Genomic DNA, 18,086 nt, shown 5'->3' with positions numbered 1-18,086 from the left:
GAAGTTTGCTTCTTAATGAAAGTCTGCATGCATGAGAGTTTCATTCATGCTATAATTCTTGGGATGTTAACATTTTTAAATATTTGCTCAACTTAAAATTAGTCCTGCATACTGGTAGGTATAGTAAATTTTACATTACTTGTTTGATGAAAAAAGAATATAAAATGTATCAACTGACACACTTTTGCAGGGATCACATGAGAATCAGGAGGTGGAGGCATCATCACCTGCTGATCACAATGAACCAAACCCAGAGGAGGTATTACTGGGGGAGAAGAACACAGAAGTCTGAAGGATCTCTGGAGTTTATTTAATTTTTGTTTTTGCCTGTAGTCAAGCCCTACTGAATCACCTGGTTAGCTGTGTCAACAGTCCTCAGGTTATGGGTGCTCTGTTACAATTCATTTTGTCTGAAGACTTGGGGGACTTTGCTGGATATCAGATAAATATTTCTAGGGCAATCTGCACATGCATATAGGCAAATGTTCATCTGCAGAGAAGCACCCTGGGAAGGTCCTTTATGTTTTATATATAGTCAGTCACTTGTGGATTAAGTCAAATTTGAAGACGGTCTCCCAAGGGCTTTAGGTCACATATCAACACATGCAAATTCCTGCTTTATATGCTCGTAATATCATTGATTTGCACTAACCATCAAAATGTATTTACTGTATATGATTTTGTTTTTATATGCGAGGAACGCGACGCTTATAGCCATGGGTGCTAATGACACGGGAGAGACGCACTTTTCTAACCCAGTTTATTGTGATATCTTTATGTATTATTTAGGTGTTGTTACTGGGGGTGGCACACAGCTAAGTGGGCTAAGCCTGTGTGTTTGTAATCAGAAGGTCATCAATTCAAACCCATCCTCAGCACATCTGAGGTCCTTGAGCAAGACCCGTAATCCCCAGCTCTCTGGGTGCTACAACAGGTGGCTGCCCTTCACAGCCAGCTTACTCTTCCCAATAAATAGCAAGTTGGGGGAGGTGTAAAGAGAATTTCCCCACAGGGATCAGTCAGTTATTACGTCTTTCAGATGTTTCATTTTCAACATTTCATTAATTACAACATTGTGGTTTATTAGTATTTACTTTATTACACTTTATTAGTCTTTTACACATTATTACTTTTTTTACACTTTATTACTCTCTTACACTTTATTACTCTATTACACTTTATTACTCTGTTACACTTATTATTCTCTTACACTTTATTATTCTCTAACACTTTATTATTCTCTAACACTTTGTTACTTTATTACACTTTGTTACTTTATTACACTTTATTACTTTAATACATTTTATTACTCTATTACATTTTATTACTCCATTACCCACTGCATTAGTCTTGAACAGAGTTTCTCAAACTTATCATGAGCCAATTTTATGGAGGAACATAATTCCTGACCCATGTTTTATACTGTGAATAAAGTGAAAATAAAACATGCTTAAAGTGCCTAAACAGCCTGCATTATAAAATACAAACTGCTAAAAATATTAGTTTTGAATTTATGGTATTTAAACATCAAGCGTGTAAAAATTTATTTGCCTACTTTACAAGAAAAATAATATAGTTGTGGATTTACTTTGTCCGTATGATTTTTGTCACTGGCTTGTTGAGTTTATTGTAATTTCGTTTAATTATTTAATTTATTTCCCCTCTTGTGTTTTAGTCTGGCCAGCCACTGCATACATTTCCCCTCCTGTATTTTCGTCTGGCCAGCCACTGCATACATTTCCCCTCCTGTGTTTTGGTCTGACCAGCCACTGCATACATTTCCCCTCCTGTGTTTTGGTCTGACCAGCCACTGCATACATTTCCTCTCCTGTGTTTTGGTCTGACTAGCCACTGCATACATTTCCCCTCCTGTGTTTTCATCTGGCCAGCCACTGCATACATTTCCCCTCCTGTGTTTTAGTCTGGCCAGTCACTGCATACATTTCCCCTCCTGTGTTTTGGTCTGGCCAGCCACTGCAGACATTTCCCCTCCTGTGTTTTCATCTGGCCAGCCACTGCATACATTTCCCCTCTTGTGTTTTGGTCTGGCCAGCCACTGCATACATTTCCCCTCCTGTGTTTTTGTCTGGCCAGCCACTGCATACATTTCCCCTCCTGTGTTTTTGTCTGGCCAGCCACTGCATAAATTTCCCCTCCTGTGTTTTGGTCTGACCAGCCACTGCATACATTTCCCCTCCTGTGTTTTGGTCTGACCAGCCACTGCATACATTTCCTCTCCTGTGTTTTGGTCTGACTAGCCACTGCATACATTTCCCCTCCTGTGTTTTTGTCTGGCCAGCCACTGCATACATTTCCCCTCCTGTGTTTTAGTCTAGCCAGCCACTGCATACATTTCCCCTCCTGTGTTTTGGTCTGGCCAGCCACTGCATACATTTCCCCTCCTGTGTTTTGGTCTGACCAGCCACTGCATACATTTCCTCTCCTGTGTTTTGGTCTGACTAGCCACTGCATACATTTCCCCTCCTGTGTTTTGGTCTGGCCAGCCACTGCATACATTTCCCCTCCTGTGTTTTTGTCTGGCCAGCCACTGCATACATTTTCCCTCCCCGTGACTTTGGTTGGTTTATCGGTGTTGGCTTAAGTTTAATTTGGGTAGTTTTTTTTTGTTACATCATTTTGTATATAATAGTAATAAATTATTTATTTCCTTTAACAAACTCTGTATTCCTCATGCATTAACTCCTTGGTTCCTCACAAGGTAGAATTATCTACATTCACCAGGTCACATGACAGAGGGCCGCAGAAGCAGCGTCTCCTTTGGAAATGATCGCATTTTCACTTTCGTTTGCTTGTAGAAATCAACATACGGCAACACTCAGTTACACCTTTATTCTACCACATCAGAAGTGAAAGTTCACTGAAAATTTGTAGAATTGCTTCCTCCTCACCGCTAAACATTAGAATAAAAAAACATAAAACCAGCCAGGATATGTGGAAATTAATTTTGCATGCGTGCGCACTCTTTTGTGAACTGTCATGTAACTCCACATAGCCAACCTACATTCGTTTAGTAGCAACACCAGCTTTCTGGTTAGATAAGATACGACTCATATTTAGCTCTGCTGCTGACTGGCTGCCTCTGAAAGGGGGAAGGAAAGTATATGAGAAGGAAGACGTTTGTTCTGTGAAGATAGCGAGCAGATGTCAGTAAAGCCATTTGCCAATGAACCTACTTGTTTGTACTTATTCCATAACAGATGTGGAATTATATAAGCTGTGGCACAAAAATGAAAACAACAAAGCATATAAAACATACCATCCTGAAATGAATTAATTATTAATCTATCATAAGAATCACAATACTAAAAATAGCAGTTGTGTTTTGGATGTGGGGTTTCCCTTTTTGAAGGGTAAAGGCGTCGGACAGGACCATAAATGTAACCAAAACCTATTTTATGACAAGTGACTTTAATCCTGTGAAATTTGCATGGATTCGAACCCCCAACCCTGCAGGTGTGAGGTCACTGTTTGTGGAGATGTCATTCCTATGGAGGTTTAGGTTGAGATGAATCACCGATAGTTTTGCAAGTTCCCTCTCCTGTTTTTTAAAATCAATTTCTTTTTGCCATTTCTCAGTACTTTCTACATAGTTTACAGTCTTTTCCCCCCTTTTCTTAATACCAGTCACAAGCATAAGACGCCATTCCGTCTTAAGTGGCAAATCTTAAAACTTTGAACACTTTCCATAATCCATATCTTAATAAAGCGTGAGGCAGGGTTACGCCCTCCCGGCAGGGCGTTTCCATCAGGACAACTAGACATTATTCTCTTGAATCACCCTCTGCACATGTTTGATATTGTATGGTGGGCAGAAATTAAACATTCTGTTGTTTAAATTTTGTGCGTAAAAGCGCAGACATGGTGACTTCTATCAGATAAACGCACAAAACCGCGCGTTGGAGGAGACGAACCATTAGCCATATAACGGGAGCAGGGTCTGTGCGCTCAGGTCCTCTGCTATAATTCTGGGCTTAAAGTAAGACAGGTAAACCGAAAGTGAAAAGACGGGATAAATATAGCGGCAATCATGGTAAATACACCCCTGTTTCTGAACAATTATTATTAGATTTTCAAAAATAGATGCAATTTAACATTCGATTGGAAACGTTTAACTACTGTAAGTAAACACAATCTGCTTCTAATCGGCGAGGATGAAGATCGGGAGTCACGCCGTTATTTTGTTCTGGCTGAAATTCGTCATCAGAGCTGACGGTATGTATTTGACAATTAGTTAGTCAAATAAATTAACCAATGATTATGAACATGTGTTTGATAATAAAATTTTGTGTTAAAGGTTTTGTCTTTGGTTTAGTAATTTAGAAATTGATGACACATTTATATTTAGGCTATTTTTTAATGCTTGTGTGGAGACGAGCGTTCAGTGTGTAATTATTTTTTGTTGATCTATCTGATAAAAAGTCAGTGTCACCTCTGTTTGGTGATCTAGGTACCTAGCCAGACTGCCAGTGGTTTCACCAGGCTCACTGGATAAATGGCTGTCGAATTTACACTACTAGTTCTGACCAGTGCACAACTGTCTCATCTTGTCTGCTGTGTGCTTGTAGGACTGATTTCCCAACGTAAGTAGGACACTCTTATCCTGTGACCCCAACCATGTCCCTAGTCTGCTCTGGATCCTAAATAACCTTTTCAGTCTCTTGCATTTGGGTCCACTGTCCTCTCTGTTCGCCATCGCTGACAATTTAATGTTTTGTTGTCATACAGAGATTTTATATCTCTTATCCCTGTGGTAGGATTCCTGCTACACGGCTCTGCTGGTCCTCTAACAGCCCGGCTGGGAGGAGCTGTACTGCTGCCCTGCTTTGTGGACAGACCCCTGCCTTTGGAGGAGCTGGAGGTGGACTGGAGAAGGACTGATTCAGACACCATCGTGCACCTATTCCAGGATGGTCAGAGCAGACCTGAATCACAGGGGGACGCCTACAGGGGCAGAGCCCACTTCTTCTCTCAGGAAATCCCCAAAGGCAACTTCTCTCTGCTGCTTGAGGGTGTGAGGACTGCAGATGCAGGAGTGTACAAGTGTGTGGTTTATACAGAGCAGGAGAATCATGAAACACGGGTGGAAATACGGGAAGTAGGCAAGTGAGCCTTTCTGATTTATGGCTTCAAACACATGGATTAGTATTTGAGCTGATCCTTTTGTTGGTGAATGTGGAAATAGACTGTGAAACTCTTTAAAAATGTATTTAAAGCTATAATAGAGAATTTGATTGGGGGGGGGGGGCAGAAAATAATTTAAATGTAAATTTATATTTTTTTTTGGGGGGGGGGGGGGGGGTGAATGAAATACAAATAGAATATTGGGGGGGTACACATCCCCCCACCGCCCTTTCCCCTGGTTCCTACACCCCTGGAGTAAGTCTATGCAATCATAGCACAGACCAAGCCCATCATCATGCAGAATCGTACGCCATGTGTTTGCAGCCTATTGTGAAAACCTGCTGTTGTTTTAAGTGAGGGAAATGATGAGGAGGCAATAATATATAACAACATTTAGATAAAAAAAAGCTATCCATCCATTTTCCAAACTGCTTATCCTACTGGGTCGCGGGGGGTCCGGAGCCTTTCCTGGAAACAATGGGCACGAGGCAGGGAACAGCCCAGGACGGGGGGCCAGCCCATCGCAGGGCACACTCACACTCACACACACTCATGCAATTTAGCAACTCCGATTAGCCTCAGCATGTTTTTGGACTGTGGGGGGAAACCGGAGTACCCGGAGGAAACCCCACGACAACAAGGGGAGAACATGCAAACTCCACACACATGTAACCCAGGTGGAGACTCGAACCCGAGTCCCAGAGGTGTGAGGCAACAGTGCTAACCACTGCACCACCATGCCGCCCCGTGACAACTACAGTACATTTAAATTGTATCATAAATTAAAAATATTAAGACTGACTTTAGACAACTGACACAAGTTTATGTGCATAAAATAGCTTAAAACGTAACCAACAATTTAAAATCAAATGCTTCTTTCAGTTTAGGCTACATTGGGCAGTATATTCCACATATAATTATCCATACCATATATAATTATCCATAGTGTCACATACTTCACTAGCTTCCTGGCTGAATAGTTTCAGTAATTCTGAAATAGACTTTGACATTGTACTACTGACTTATTGCCGTGATCCACTAATATCCTGTGTGTTACTGTTTCGGAGTTTGTATGTATTGTTCAGTTTATTTTATTGCAATGTTGTACTTTATGTTGACTGCTCATTGTATTGTTGCACTATATGTTGATTGCTGCCTGTTATAGTCTGCAAGTAGGCATTCAAATAAGAATTTCACTGTGCTTTGTGCATGTACAATGTTGGCCTACATACAGTATTACAAACCTTTGAATCCTTGAATCGGTTCTTGCTGACTGAATTTACAGAAGTCAGCCCATAGTGGCAGATCCCTTATTCTGCGTTAAATGAAAGGGCCATTAGGCAAAACAAAAACACAGGGTTGCATGTTAGATGGTCGGTAATAACCTGTCAGGAATCTGTCAGGAATTATATAAGAAATTTCAAAATGGATTTGAACATGCCCAATGTCACGCTAATTGCCGGACAGGAGATCGCTCAGGAAGCGCGAGCGATAAAGCACAAGCAAGCAGGCAGAAATCGGGGCAGACAGGTTTTTATTCTGGAACACGGACATCAACTAAGACCAGTAACATCAATGACGGACAAAGGGGAACAGGTCAGACCAGGACTTAAATACACAGAGACTAATCAAAGTAAACGGACACAGCTGGGTACGATCGGGAAAGAACACGTGGGTAAGCAGGGGGCGTGGCACACATGAGGAGCGGACGAGCCGGGCATGACACCCATAACTGTTAGTCGTGCTTTTTACTTTGTGTTAGATAATCAAAATGGAGCCTCATGTGCTATTGAAATATTCTGCAGTTTCATTCCAGTTCATCTCCATAATCCGGTTCTTGTGTGGGAATCATACTCTTTGTCACGATCGCTGTGAATAAAGCGGGCGATCGCTCGGGCAAGCGAGCAAGCAAGAAGCAGGCAGGCAGAATACGAGGCAAAACAAGGGGTTTAATCGGAAGACGGGGACCAGGCTACATCACAAACGCTAACATCAATGACAGACAAGGGCAACAGGTAAGACCAGGACTTAAATAAGACAGGACTAATCAAAGTAAGTGGACAATGCTGGAGACGATCAGGGAAGCACACGTGGGTAATCAGGGGGCGTGGCACACACGAGGAGCCGACGAGCCAGGTCATAACACTCTTAGTTGAAATTCTGTAATTCTTGTAATTGCCAAAATTACCTAAATTTAAGCTAATATTGGGAATCAGCATGATACACATGAAAATTGTCTTTTATTTAAATTGAAAATTTAAGCTTTTATTGGAAAACCTCTGTTGTAATAACTGTAATATCTTTTCTTTAGAATAATAGAAGAGATGGGCTTGGTTGATGTTCCATGTCCCTAGAGCTAGCTTCTGTAGCCGAGGATCGGACCGCCAAGGTCCCTGCCTTTGGCCGCCGCCCAGATCACATTGCACCTGACCCCTATGGCCCCTCACATGGGTGGTGAGCCCATTGGAAGGGGGACCCACGTGCCTTGTTCGGGCTGTGCCCGACCAGGCCCCATAAGTGTAGGCCTGGCCACCAGGCGCTCGCCATCGAGCCCCACCCCCAGGCCCTAGGGACATATAATATCACCTCTCTGATGGGGAAGGAGCCTGAGCTGGTGTGCGAGGTTGTGAAGTTCCGGCTAGATATAGTCGGGCTCACCTCGACGCACGGCTTGGGCTCTGGAACCAGTCTCCTTGAGGGGGTTTGGACCCTTTTCCACTATGGAGTTGCCCGCAGGGAGATGCGCCGAGCGGGTGTGGGCATACTTATTGCCCCCAGGCTGGGTGCCTGTACATTGGGGTTTACCGCAGTAGACGAGAGGGTAGCCTCCCTTCGCCTTCGGGTGGGGGGACGGGTTCTGACTGTTTTTTGCGCTTATGCGCCAAACGGCAGTTCAGAATACCCACCCTTTTGGAAGGGGTGTTGGAGAGGGCTCCTCCTGGGGACTCTCTTGTTCTGCTGGGGGACTTCAATGCTCATGTGGGCAACGACAGTGAGACCTGGAGGGGCGTGATTGGGAGGAACGGTCCCCCCGATCTGAACCCGAGCGGTGTTTTGTTGTTGGACTTCTGTGCTCGTCACGGATTGTCCATAATGAACACCATGTTCAGGCATAAGGGTGTCCATATGTGCACTTGGCACCAGGACACCCTAGGCCGCAGTTCGATGATCGACTTTGTAGTCGTGTCGTCGGACTTGCGGCCGCATGTCTTGGACACTCAGGTGAAGAGAGGGGCGGAGCTGTCAACCGAACACTACCTGGTGGTGGGTTGGCTCCGCTGGTGGGGGAGGAACGCCCAAGCATATAGTGAGGGTCTGCTGGGAACGTCTGGCAGAACCCCCGTCAGGGAGAGTTTCAACTCCTACCTCCGGCAAAACTTCTCCCATATCCCAGGGGAAGCGGGGGACATTGAGTCCGAATGGGCCATGTTCTGTGCCTCCATCGTGGAGGTGGCTGACCGGAGCTGCGGCCGTAAGGTGGTCGGTGCCTGTCGCGGCGGCAATCCCTGAACCCGCTGGTGGACAGCGGTGGTAAGGGATGCTGTCAAGCTGAAGAAGGAGTCCTATTGGGACTTTTTGGCCTGTGGGACTCCAGATGCAGCTGACAGCTACCGGCAGGCCAAGCGGGATGCAGTATTGGCGGTTGCTGAGGCAAAAACTCTGGTGTGGGAGGAGTTTGGCAAGGCCATGGAGAACGACTTCCGGACGGCTTTGAGGAGATTCTGGTCCACCATCCGGCGGCTCCAGGCAGGAAAGCGGTGCATCATCAACACTATTTATGGTGGGGATGGTGCGCTGCTGACCTCAACTCGGGACGTCTTGGGTCGGTGGAAGGAATACTTCGAAGACCTCCTCAATCCCACCGACATGCCTTCTGATATGGAAGCAGAGTGTGGGGACTTGGGGGTGGACTCGCCTATTTCTGGGGCGGAGGTCACTGAGGTGGTCAAAAAGCTCCTCGGTGGCCGGGCCCCGGGGGTGGATGAGATTCGCCCGGAGTTCCTCAAGGCTCTGGATGCTGTGGGGCTGTCCTGGCTGACACGCATCTGCGGCATCGCGTGGACATCGGGGGCTGTGCCTCAGGACTGGCAGACCGGGGTGGTGGTCCCCCTCTTTAAGAAAGGGGACCGCAGGGTGTGCTCCAACTATAGGGGGATCACACTCCTCAGCCTCCCTGGTAAGGTCTATTCGGGGGTCCTGGAGAGGAGGGTCCACCGAATTGTCGAACCTCGGATTCAGGAGGAGCAGTATGGTTTTCGCCCTGGCCGTGGAACAGTGGACCAGCTCTATACTCTCAGCTGGGTTTTGGAGGGTTCATGGGAGGTTTCCCAACCAGTCTACATGTGTTTTGTGGACTTGGAGAGGGCATTTGACCGTGTCCCTCGGGGAGTCCTGTGGGGAGTGCTCCGGGAGTATGGGGTTCCGGGCTCCCTTTTAAGGGCAGTTCGGTCCCTGTATGACCAGTGCCAGAGCCTGGTCCGCATGGGCGGCAATAAGTTGGACTTGTTTCCGGTGAGGGTTGGACTCCGTCAGGGCTGCCCTTTGTCACCAATTCTGTTCATAGCTTTAATGGACAGAATTTCTAGGCACAGCCAGGGCATTGAGGGTGTCCGGTTCGGTGACCTCAGGATTAGGTCTCTGCTTTTTGCGGATGATGTGGTTCTGTTAGCCTCATCGGACCGTGACCATCAGCTCTCACTGGGGCAGTTCGCAGCCGAGTGTGAAGCGGCTGGGATGAGAATCAGCACCTCCAAATCCGAGACCATGATTCTCAGCCGGAAAAGGGTAGAATGTTCTCTCCGGGTTGGGGATGGGGTCCTCCCCCAAGTGGAGGAGTTTAAGTATCTCAGGATCTTGTTCACGAGTGGGGGAACGATGGAACGGGAGGTCGACAGGCGGATCGGTGCGGCGTCAGCAGTCATGCGGGCACTGCATCGGTCTGCCATGGTGAAGAGAGAGCTGAGCCAAAAGGCGAAGCTCTCGATTTACCAGTTGATCTATGTTCCTACCCTCACCGATGGTCATGAGCTATGGGTAGTGACCGAAAGAACGAGATCGCGGGTGCAAGCGGCTGAAATGAGTTTCCTCCGCAGGGTGGCTGGGCTCTCCCTTAGAGATAGGGTGAGGAGTTCAGTCATTCCGGAGGGACTCAGAGTAGAGCCGCTGCTCCTCCGCATCGAGAGGAGCCAGATGAGGTGGCTCGGGCGTCCGATTCGGATGCGTCCGGGACACCTCCCTGGGGAGGTGTTCCGGGCATGTCCCACTGGGAGGAGACCCCGGGGAAGACCCAGGACACGCTGGAGAGACTATGTCTCCCGGCTGGCCTGGGAACGCCTCGGGATTCCCCCAGAGGAGCTGGATGAAGTGGTCGGGGAGAGGGAAGCCTGGGCTTCCCTGCTGAGACTGCTGCCCCCGCGACCCGACCCCGGATTAAGCGGAAGATAATGGATGGATGGATGGATGGATGGATAAATTTAAAGATAGTGCTTAAGAACCTACATTAAACCAGTAAAACATAACACAACATTATCATCATCCTCAACAATAAAATGCAAGAATATTAATAATAATTATGAATTATGAACAGCCCTTCACTAACATGAGGTTGCTAGTGTTGCTGCTATGTGGCATCTCTTTATCACATACAGAGCACATGGCATTATCTTTTTCGTTACCTCTCTCGACCATCCTTGCTACCACTCTCAGCTCACTCTGAGCTGCAGCGGAGCGAGGATTGAGGCCGTGCTTGACGTACGCTGCGCAGTGAGCTTTTGGCTGTGACATCCGATAGGGTGCCATAATCATGTGACACGGAAGACGGTGTACAATATGCCCAGGCTGATTTCCACATAAATGAAATGCCTAAAACTATCACAGGTGTAAACAAATTCCACATTTTGTGTTAGCGCAGTGGTATCGCGATATTTAGAAAAGTATAGAGTCCAAAGTATCGAACTGCGGGTATCTAAGTATTGATACCAGAGTATCGATATGCCCATCCCTACAGTAGACTGGTACTGGAGCATGCTATATTTAAAGTTTTTTGATATATTGTGCTAACTATATCCTCAGATGAAAACTGTATCTTTGCACAAGCTAATAGAGCTTTAAGATATTTTATTTATTTTACTTTATTTTTATTTATGTTAATGGCCTTTTTCTATTTATTAGGTTTATTTTTTTCCATTGTATTGTTCGGCTATTTATTTTTTTGGTGGTGTTCTGACTTTATTAAAGAAAGAAAAAAAGTTCCTGTATTTGTTTTATCTCCCCCTGTAGTATCGAAAATAGTATCAAGTATCGAGCACCATCCTTAGTATCGGTATCGAGTTCGAAAAGAATAAGTTCTGAAGAAAAGAATAAAGGAGTGATTTTTGTTCCAAAATCAATAAATTTGTAATATTTTTGCTGAAGTAAGCATTGCAACGCTTTCTATAAGCATTGTATGTACACAAACAATGTGATAAAAACTTGTTTTGTTGACCTTGTGGGACATTTTTTGGGCCCACGAGGGGAAAATCAATGTTTCGCAATTTGGCAAATGAAGCATGCATTTCAAGGTCGCATTTGAAGGAGCCTTTGAAGTGGGACAGCCTTTTTGCATCGCTGTGACACATTTGGTTTTTAAATACAGTCTTAGAAGGATGCAGCCCCTGAATTTGGACACAACCATAATCTTTTAGTCTGTGTTAGATTTTTTAAATAAAAAAGCTTCCAAACTACAGACACAGCTCCTCGCTTGGGCACAAATTTATTTAGTGTATCTCTGGTCTCATTCTCTTTAGCCCCCATCTCTGTTTTCTGTTCTTTAATATACCATAGCTACAGAGCCTCTCTGCTAACCAGCTGCTATGCTGCCTGCCTAATTACAGTAGCAAGCTGTACCTAGTATACAACATAACACCTGTAATACCCTACTTGTCTTACCCTCCCGTGTGCCACGCCCCCTCATCTACCCCATGTGGATTCCCCGTGTTCACCAGCTGTTTCCTGTTGTCATTAGTTCTATGTATTTAGTCCCTGTTTCAGTTTGTTTCCCCAGTCCGGTCATTAATGTTGCATGTGCTTTGATGCCCTCTGTTTCCTAATAAACCCCACATTCCCCAATTTTGGACTCCAGTTCCTGTTTCCCCGCTCCGTTTCTCCCAGAGTCGTGACAACACCACGGAATGGCAAATGTATAATTATTAGTCTTTCAAATTCTTTAAGAGTCACAAATTGCTTTGTGACACTTTGTTTTGCCCTGTTAAAGGCAGGTGTGGCTGATATAAAAATGAAACATATAGAGTAACTTTATTGACCAAACAGCTGATCGACATGCCACAGGAAGCAAGAATTTGTATTACTGTAGGGATTTTGCATGACAGACTCAAGCAAACCTTACAGCAATAAAACCATAAAGCCTTCATTATTGTCACGCTTGCTGACCGGGGTTCAGGCGAGAGAGCAGGCGAGCGGGCAGGAAGTAGGCAAGGTAGCCAGAACTCGGGAAAAACGGGGATTTATTAACGGGAACTGGGGCAGGAGACATCAGACACTGACGAATATCACTGAACATCAATGACGGACAAGGGAAACCGGGGAGACCAAGATTTAACTACACAGGACAAATCGAAGTAACTAGATACAGCTGGGTACAATTGGGAAAGAACACGTGGGTAATCAGGGGGCGTGGCACACGAGGAGCGGACGGGCCGGGCATCACAATTATATACATGATGAAATTGAAATTTTTCCGTATTATATGCATTGCATGTTTTGTGCTCTATAAAATCACAATAAAAAGACATTCATTCATCAAAACTACTTCAGTTAAAAATTCTTTGTTTAAATATAACCATTTTTGTTTCCTTACAGGAAATAACACAATGAAAGACTTAGTGAAAGCTACCCAATCAATTTCCATGGCTGTGGATTTCAGAGATGACACCAAGCTGATAATGCAGCCCTATGCTAACTGGGAGGAGTACTTGGTACCTACCCCAGTCTCCATAGCCATTCTGGGGGAGCTGGTCTTTATCTCCTCTAATGTATATTTCTCTATCAACAAAAACCCTACAGAAGGTGGGTTTCAGTTAATCAAGTACCCAGACTCATTCCGTGCCTGTCTTATGCAAGTGGCTAATTCTGGATGGGCGGCATTCAATTAGGCTCACAAGAACATGGACCAGATCCGTCTCCACATGTGACACCAGCCAGAATAAGGAAACGGGGATCGAGATATGCGCACCAAAGGTGAGTTTATTGCCAATACAGGCACTGAGGTAACAGAGGGGTATGACGAGAAGAATGGTCGTTGTCCAAAAGCAGAGGTCCAAAGCTGTAAGGTCCGTCCTACACGCACACACGGAACACGAGCACACAGGGGAAGGGGAACGGGAGGAGCCGGTCTCAGCAGGAGGAGCGGGTCAGGTGCAGGAGCGAGTCTGGGGAAAGGGAGAAGACAAGGCAAGGTAAGCACAATAGGTAAATGGAATAGATTGGGAACGACGGGACGACAGAAGACAAGTAGTTGCTCGGTAAGGCTCAAGTTCATGGCACAATACTTTGCATGGAGTAGGGCCTGCGCCAGGCTTATGTCAGAGCCTCGTCAAGCGGAATGCGGGACATCTGGAGAGCTCCGCCTACTTGGGCGGGGCTGACGTGGAGCCGGCAGCGGGTTCCGCCTGTGTGGACGTCACACCACACTGGCAGTGTGCCAGCTTACATCAGGACATCAGTTCAGATATTACTACAGGAGAATGATGAGCTGGTCCAAACCCTCCTCCCTGACCAGCTGGAGAACATAGCTACTATATCAGACCAATGTGTACAACTGGCTGAGGGAACAGAGAAAAAGTTCATCTTTGTTAATAATCTGATCCAAGAACTTTTAGAAGCTTGTATAAGTGCAAAGAAGGTATATGGTGATGAACTGGAAAAAGTCAAGCGTAAAATTGAGGCGACAAAAATGAGGAAGCAGGATTCAGAGAGAGCCAATGAAATAGCTAACAAAGCACTTGAGGAGATGAGTAAGTAGCTAGAAGAGGCAAAGAAGACATTTGATAAAGCAATGAATTCACTACCATCTGAGTGGGAATTGATTGGCATGAACTTTGTAGAGGGACTCACATATAACAACTATTTTGACAAATCTGTTGGCAAGAGGTGCAAAAAGGCACACAAGTAAAATGGAAGATGAAAATGTCTTTGCTATGAATAAGGTGCTTTCAAAATCAGGTCAGCTTCTAGGGTTGACAGATTTTGAACAGCTTTATCGAGAAAAATGAAATTCAACTGTCTATGATATATAATAAACAGAAAGGAACAACACTGACATCATACCTGGAGGAACAATATAATGAGACAAAAACCTCAGTGGAGCGTGAGAAAGACTGTAAAGCTAAAAAGGACGCACTCGACATCTGCACAGATGCTATTAAACTGTGCTCTGAGCTCACCGAGATTGCATCTGAAGGGAAATGCGATGCAGCCGAGGCCAAAAATATGTCTAAAAGAATGCAGAATCTTCTTACAAAAACTCAGAAATTTGACACTCTGAACAAAGCTTTCACAAACACACCAGCATTTATACCTCAACCCCCACAGCAAGCTAAGGAAAGTAGGAATAAACGGGCAGGTGATATGGCGGTGGAGAATGCTCGTTTCCACATAGAGCAGAGTCGAGTCCAACTGAACAAGATGAGAGAGAAGAAAACAGAGAGTTTGGAAAACCTGGAGAAAAACCAGAAGGAGCTGACAGAGATCTTAATCACACTGAGAAACTGTGAAGTAAAAGAGATTGACTTCAACACCACCATTAAAATGCTGGTCAAAGGTCTAGATGCCATGGGAAGAGTGAAGGAGCAGTGGGAGAAGATGGTGCGCTTCTTTCAGATGATCTCAAACATCATAAAGACCTGCCTGGATAGATCTCTAACTGATTTTGTGAAACAGACTCAGAAGGCATCTCAGAAACATCTGTCATATAACACAAAAAAGTTCATGAAAGACCTGGTCTACCAGCAGGCCTTTTATGCGTCGAATGTAGCCAGCTTGGTTGACATGATCTCAGAGACCTATGTTGAGATTTCAGACAAACACGCACAACAAAAAAATGTGTCCACTGGATTTAACCCATATGTGACATAGCAGGGGGCAGCTAATTCAGCACCCAGGGTGTAGTACTTGAGAACAGTACCTGGCTCAAGGTATCTCAGTGGTGCCTTGCTGCTCAGGGATTTAAACCTGCAATCTTTCAATTAGAAGTGCACTTCCCTAACTATTAAGCCACCATGTACCTGACTATAATACTCATTAGGGTCAGTTCATTTACAGTTCCTACTTTCATGGAGCCAGTGTATAAATCTAATACATTTTTAAGTATTTCTCCTTTAATATGTAATACATGTTTAAGTTTCCAGGCAAATCATTTCAGGCTAGGCAGTGCTCACTGACACAGATTATAATGTTTGTTACACTCTGCAGCTCCTGGACCTGCCCACTCTCCTGAAGACCAATAGTGCATGACAGGGTCCTGCTTTTGTTTTAACTTTTAACCATGATGGCGTTGAATAGGGCAATATAAATAACAAAGGGACATTACATAACGATTATCAGATTTTTGTAGGATCTATTGGCTTGTGTTCCAGGGAGCAGTCTTGTTCAGTAGTAGTCTCAAATGTGAGTGAAGCGCTCGCGCTTACCTTGTATTGGTTCTGCTCTGTGTACTGGATGCATAGACTGGGTGCTTTCTGTTGAGATGTTGAATCATTGCTGTTGTGCTATTGTGGTAAGCTAATTCGGTTTTTCAATGGACACACTTTGCTTTTCTTTTGTTTGAAATGGTCCCAAACTTTAGACATTTTTCGTCCTTTTCTCAGACTTTCCTCGCTGTTTTCCCTCTCTTCCTCCATCGCGGCATCAAATCAAACCTGATACACGTAATGCAGTGTAAGCACACTGCGCGACAGTGATAATCCTCCGAATGAAACACGCTGATCACTAAGCAGTACATAGTCGTGCAGATTACACGAAGCACCGAAGCAAAGAATTTGTATCGAGAATTTTTTGTAATCAAGTTATTCGAGTTACTCGATGAATCGTTGCAGTCCTAGAATATTTGATTACTAAAATAATCCATAGCTGCAGCCCTAAAGTAATTGTCACAATAATCATATTAATCATATATTAACCATGTACATGTATTTGCAGTGATTCATTGACAATACATCAATCATTAATCAAAGTCCATATCATATATTAGTTTCACCTTTTATGTTGAATTACTGAAATAAATTAACTTTTGCACGATATTCTAATTGTTCGAGTTTCACCTGTATATTCATATCTCAAGTATGAGTGTATCTGTCGAGACATGTTCTGGTAAATTGAGCAAAATGGGTGGATTTACCTTGCTGCCAAGGTGGACTAATATAGAGAGAGAATTGTTTGTTATACGCTTGATCCTGGTTTGTTAGGGTTTTGTGGCCAATCAGGACTTAGAAGTCCTTATCTGGAACTAAAAATCATGGTTTATCAACTGGGTGCTCTGGATGCTCGTGGTGCCAGAGTGTGACAGGAACACTTTGCTGGGTTGCCTGAATAAAAGAGAACTTTGCTCACCAACTGAGAGGTTTGGAGTTTTATTCTACTGTAAGTGGCTTAACTGGAGTTATTGGAAAGATGATTTATATTTTTCTACCACACTTGCAGTGGCAGTAAGTTCTTTAATTACAAGTGTTATTTTTCAGCTGTGCTGCTGGCTGTTGTTGAGGCAGACTATAAGTTCACATATGTTGATGTTGGGTCGTATGGAAGCTGCAGTGATGCCTGTATCTTCCAAAGAAGTACATCAGGAATGAAATTACAATAGAATGGGACAGTGGGATATTCCTCCCTCCAAGCCATGGCCAGGCACTCAAGGTGAAGCAAACCCCTATTTGTTTGTAGGTGATGAGGCTATGGTTATCCGAAAATATAATGAGGCCTTTGTCACAGCGTTCTCTGTTCCATGGCAGAAGAATCTTCAATTATCATTTAAGTCATGCCAGAAGAGTGGTTGAATGTACATTCAGAATACCTGCCAACAAATCAATACCCAAAAGCAAAGTCTGGTTTGTATTAAATATGGAATACATAATAAGGGATGCCATTAAACTTTTGTCAGTTTTAAGTTTTGTGGAAGGGTACCAACAAATTTGTCTATGTCTATATAATGTGTATAATATACATTTGTAGAGGCTTGATATTTGTCACTGAATGTATGTTTCTGGCTATGTGGACAAAGACAGGTGGGGAGACCTGAGAAGGAATGTGCCTCGCTGTAGACGGTTTACAATAAAGTCACACGATTTTATATATAAACATGCACTAGCTGCAGTGAGCCTATATTATTAGTTAGTGGCTGATATTGAGATGCATATTTCATTGTGCAAATAAAAAAAAGAAGTGAACACTTATTAAACAACAAACTTTGGCACAACAGTATAAAGTGCTTTTTAACACAAGCATTTTTTTAAGAGTTGGACCCTTTCCAAATTCCAACCTTAAAAAACCTGAACCTGAATTTTTACAAATCATCTGAACAAAGTTATAAAGTCATAAATAGCTGTGGATGCATTCTTCATTGACTCTGGACTGTCAGGATTTGTTGCTCTACCAAAGCTGGCAGGAATTTATAGCTCCTGGTTGGTAGTTTCTGAAACATGCATGTACAGTTGTCAGGGTCTGCACCTGTCTGTCCCAGTCTTTCATGTCTCCTCCGCGTAAGGCCAGCAGGTGTCGCTGGCCATCCTGTCCTCCCTGTTGTCAGTCTTCAGTGTGTTTCCCCTGTTGTCCAGATGGCCGCCTGGCTCAATGAGCTGAGCGTGCAGCTACCTGTAAACCCCTCTGTCGCCTCCTCTGTTTTTGTATTTTATAGATTTTGTTCCCTAGTGTTCAATTTGTATATTTTTTTTCTAGTT

The 18,086-nt window shown here is 44.3% G+C and overlaps 3 protein-coding genes across 8 annotated transcripts in view; all 3 read left to right on the top strand.

Annotated features, from left to right (window-relative positions):
- Positions 1–1,189, top strand: part of LOC125704989 (uncharacterized) — a 38,869-nt gene extending 37,680 nt beyond the window's left edge. For all 4 annotated transcript variants that reach the window (XM_048971245.1, XM_048971242.1, XM_048971241.1 and 1 more), the window contains one exon: positions 191–1,189. In XM_048971245.1, the coding sequence (XP_048827202.1) occupies positions 191–292 (102 nt within the window). In that variant the 3' untranslated portion in view covers positions 293–1,189. The remainder of the gene's footprint in view (positions 1–190) is intronic.
- A 2,587-nt stretch (positions 1,190–3,776) lies between these two features.
- Positions 3,777–18,086, top strand: part of LOC125704994 (uncharacterized) — a 58,400-nt gene continuing 44,090 nt past the window's right edge. Inside the window, exons 1-3 of one of the 3 annotated variants that reach the window (XM_048971262.1) lie at positions 6,191–7,157; positions 13,000–13,206; positions 13,293–13,377. In XM_048971262.1, coding sequence (XP_048827219.1) covers positions 13,365–13,377 — 13 coding nt within the window. In that variant the 5' untranslated portion in view covers positions 6,191–7,157; positions 13,000–13,206; positions 13,293–13,364. Of the gene's footprint in view, positions 4,234–6,190; positions 7,158–12,999; positions 13,207–13,292; positions 13,378–18,086 lie in introns of those variants that run through there. The other 2 variants (XM_048971260.1, XM_048971259.1) reach the window with 2 other exon arrangements.
- On the top strand, positions 14,305–15,895 carry LOC125705022 (uncharacterized). The gene is made up of 2 exons (XM_048971345.1): positions 14,305–15,003; positions 15,610–15,895. Exons 1-2 carry the CDS (start codon positions 14,425–14,427, stop codon positions 15,649–15,651), a joined length of 621 nt encoding a protein of 206 aa, XP_048827302.1. The 5' UTR covers positions 14,305–14,424; the 3' UTR covers positions 15,652–15,895.

Source organism: Brienomyrus brachyistius, chromosome 12 (genome assembly GCF_023856365.1).
Source record: "Brienomyrus brachyistius isolate T26 chromosome 12, BBRACH_0.4, whole genome shotgun sequence".
NCBI classification, from domain to species: domain Eukaryota; kingdom Metazoa; phylum Chordata; class Actinopteri; order Osteoglossiformes; family Mormyridae; genus Brienomyrus; species Brienomyrus brachyistius.
This window is presented reverse-complemented; position numbering and strand designations above follow the sequence as displayed.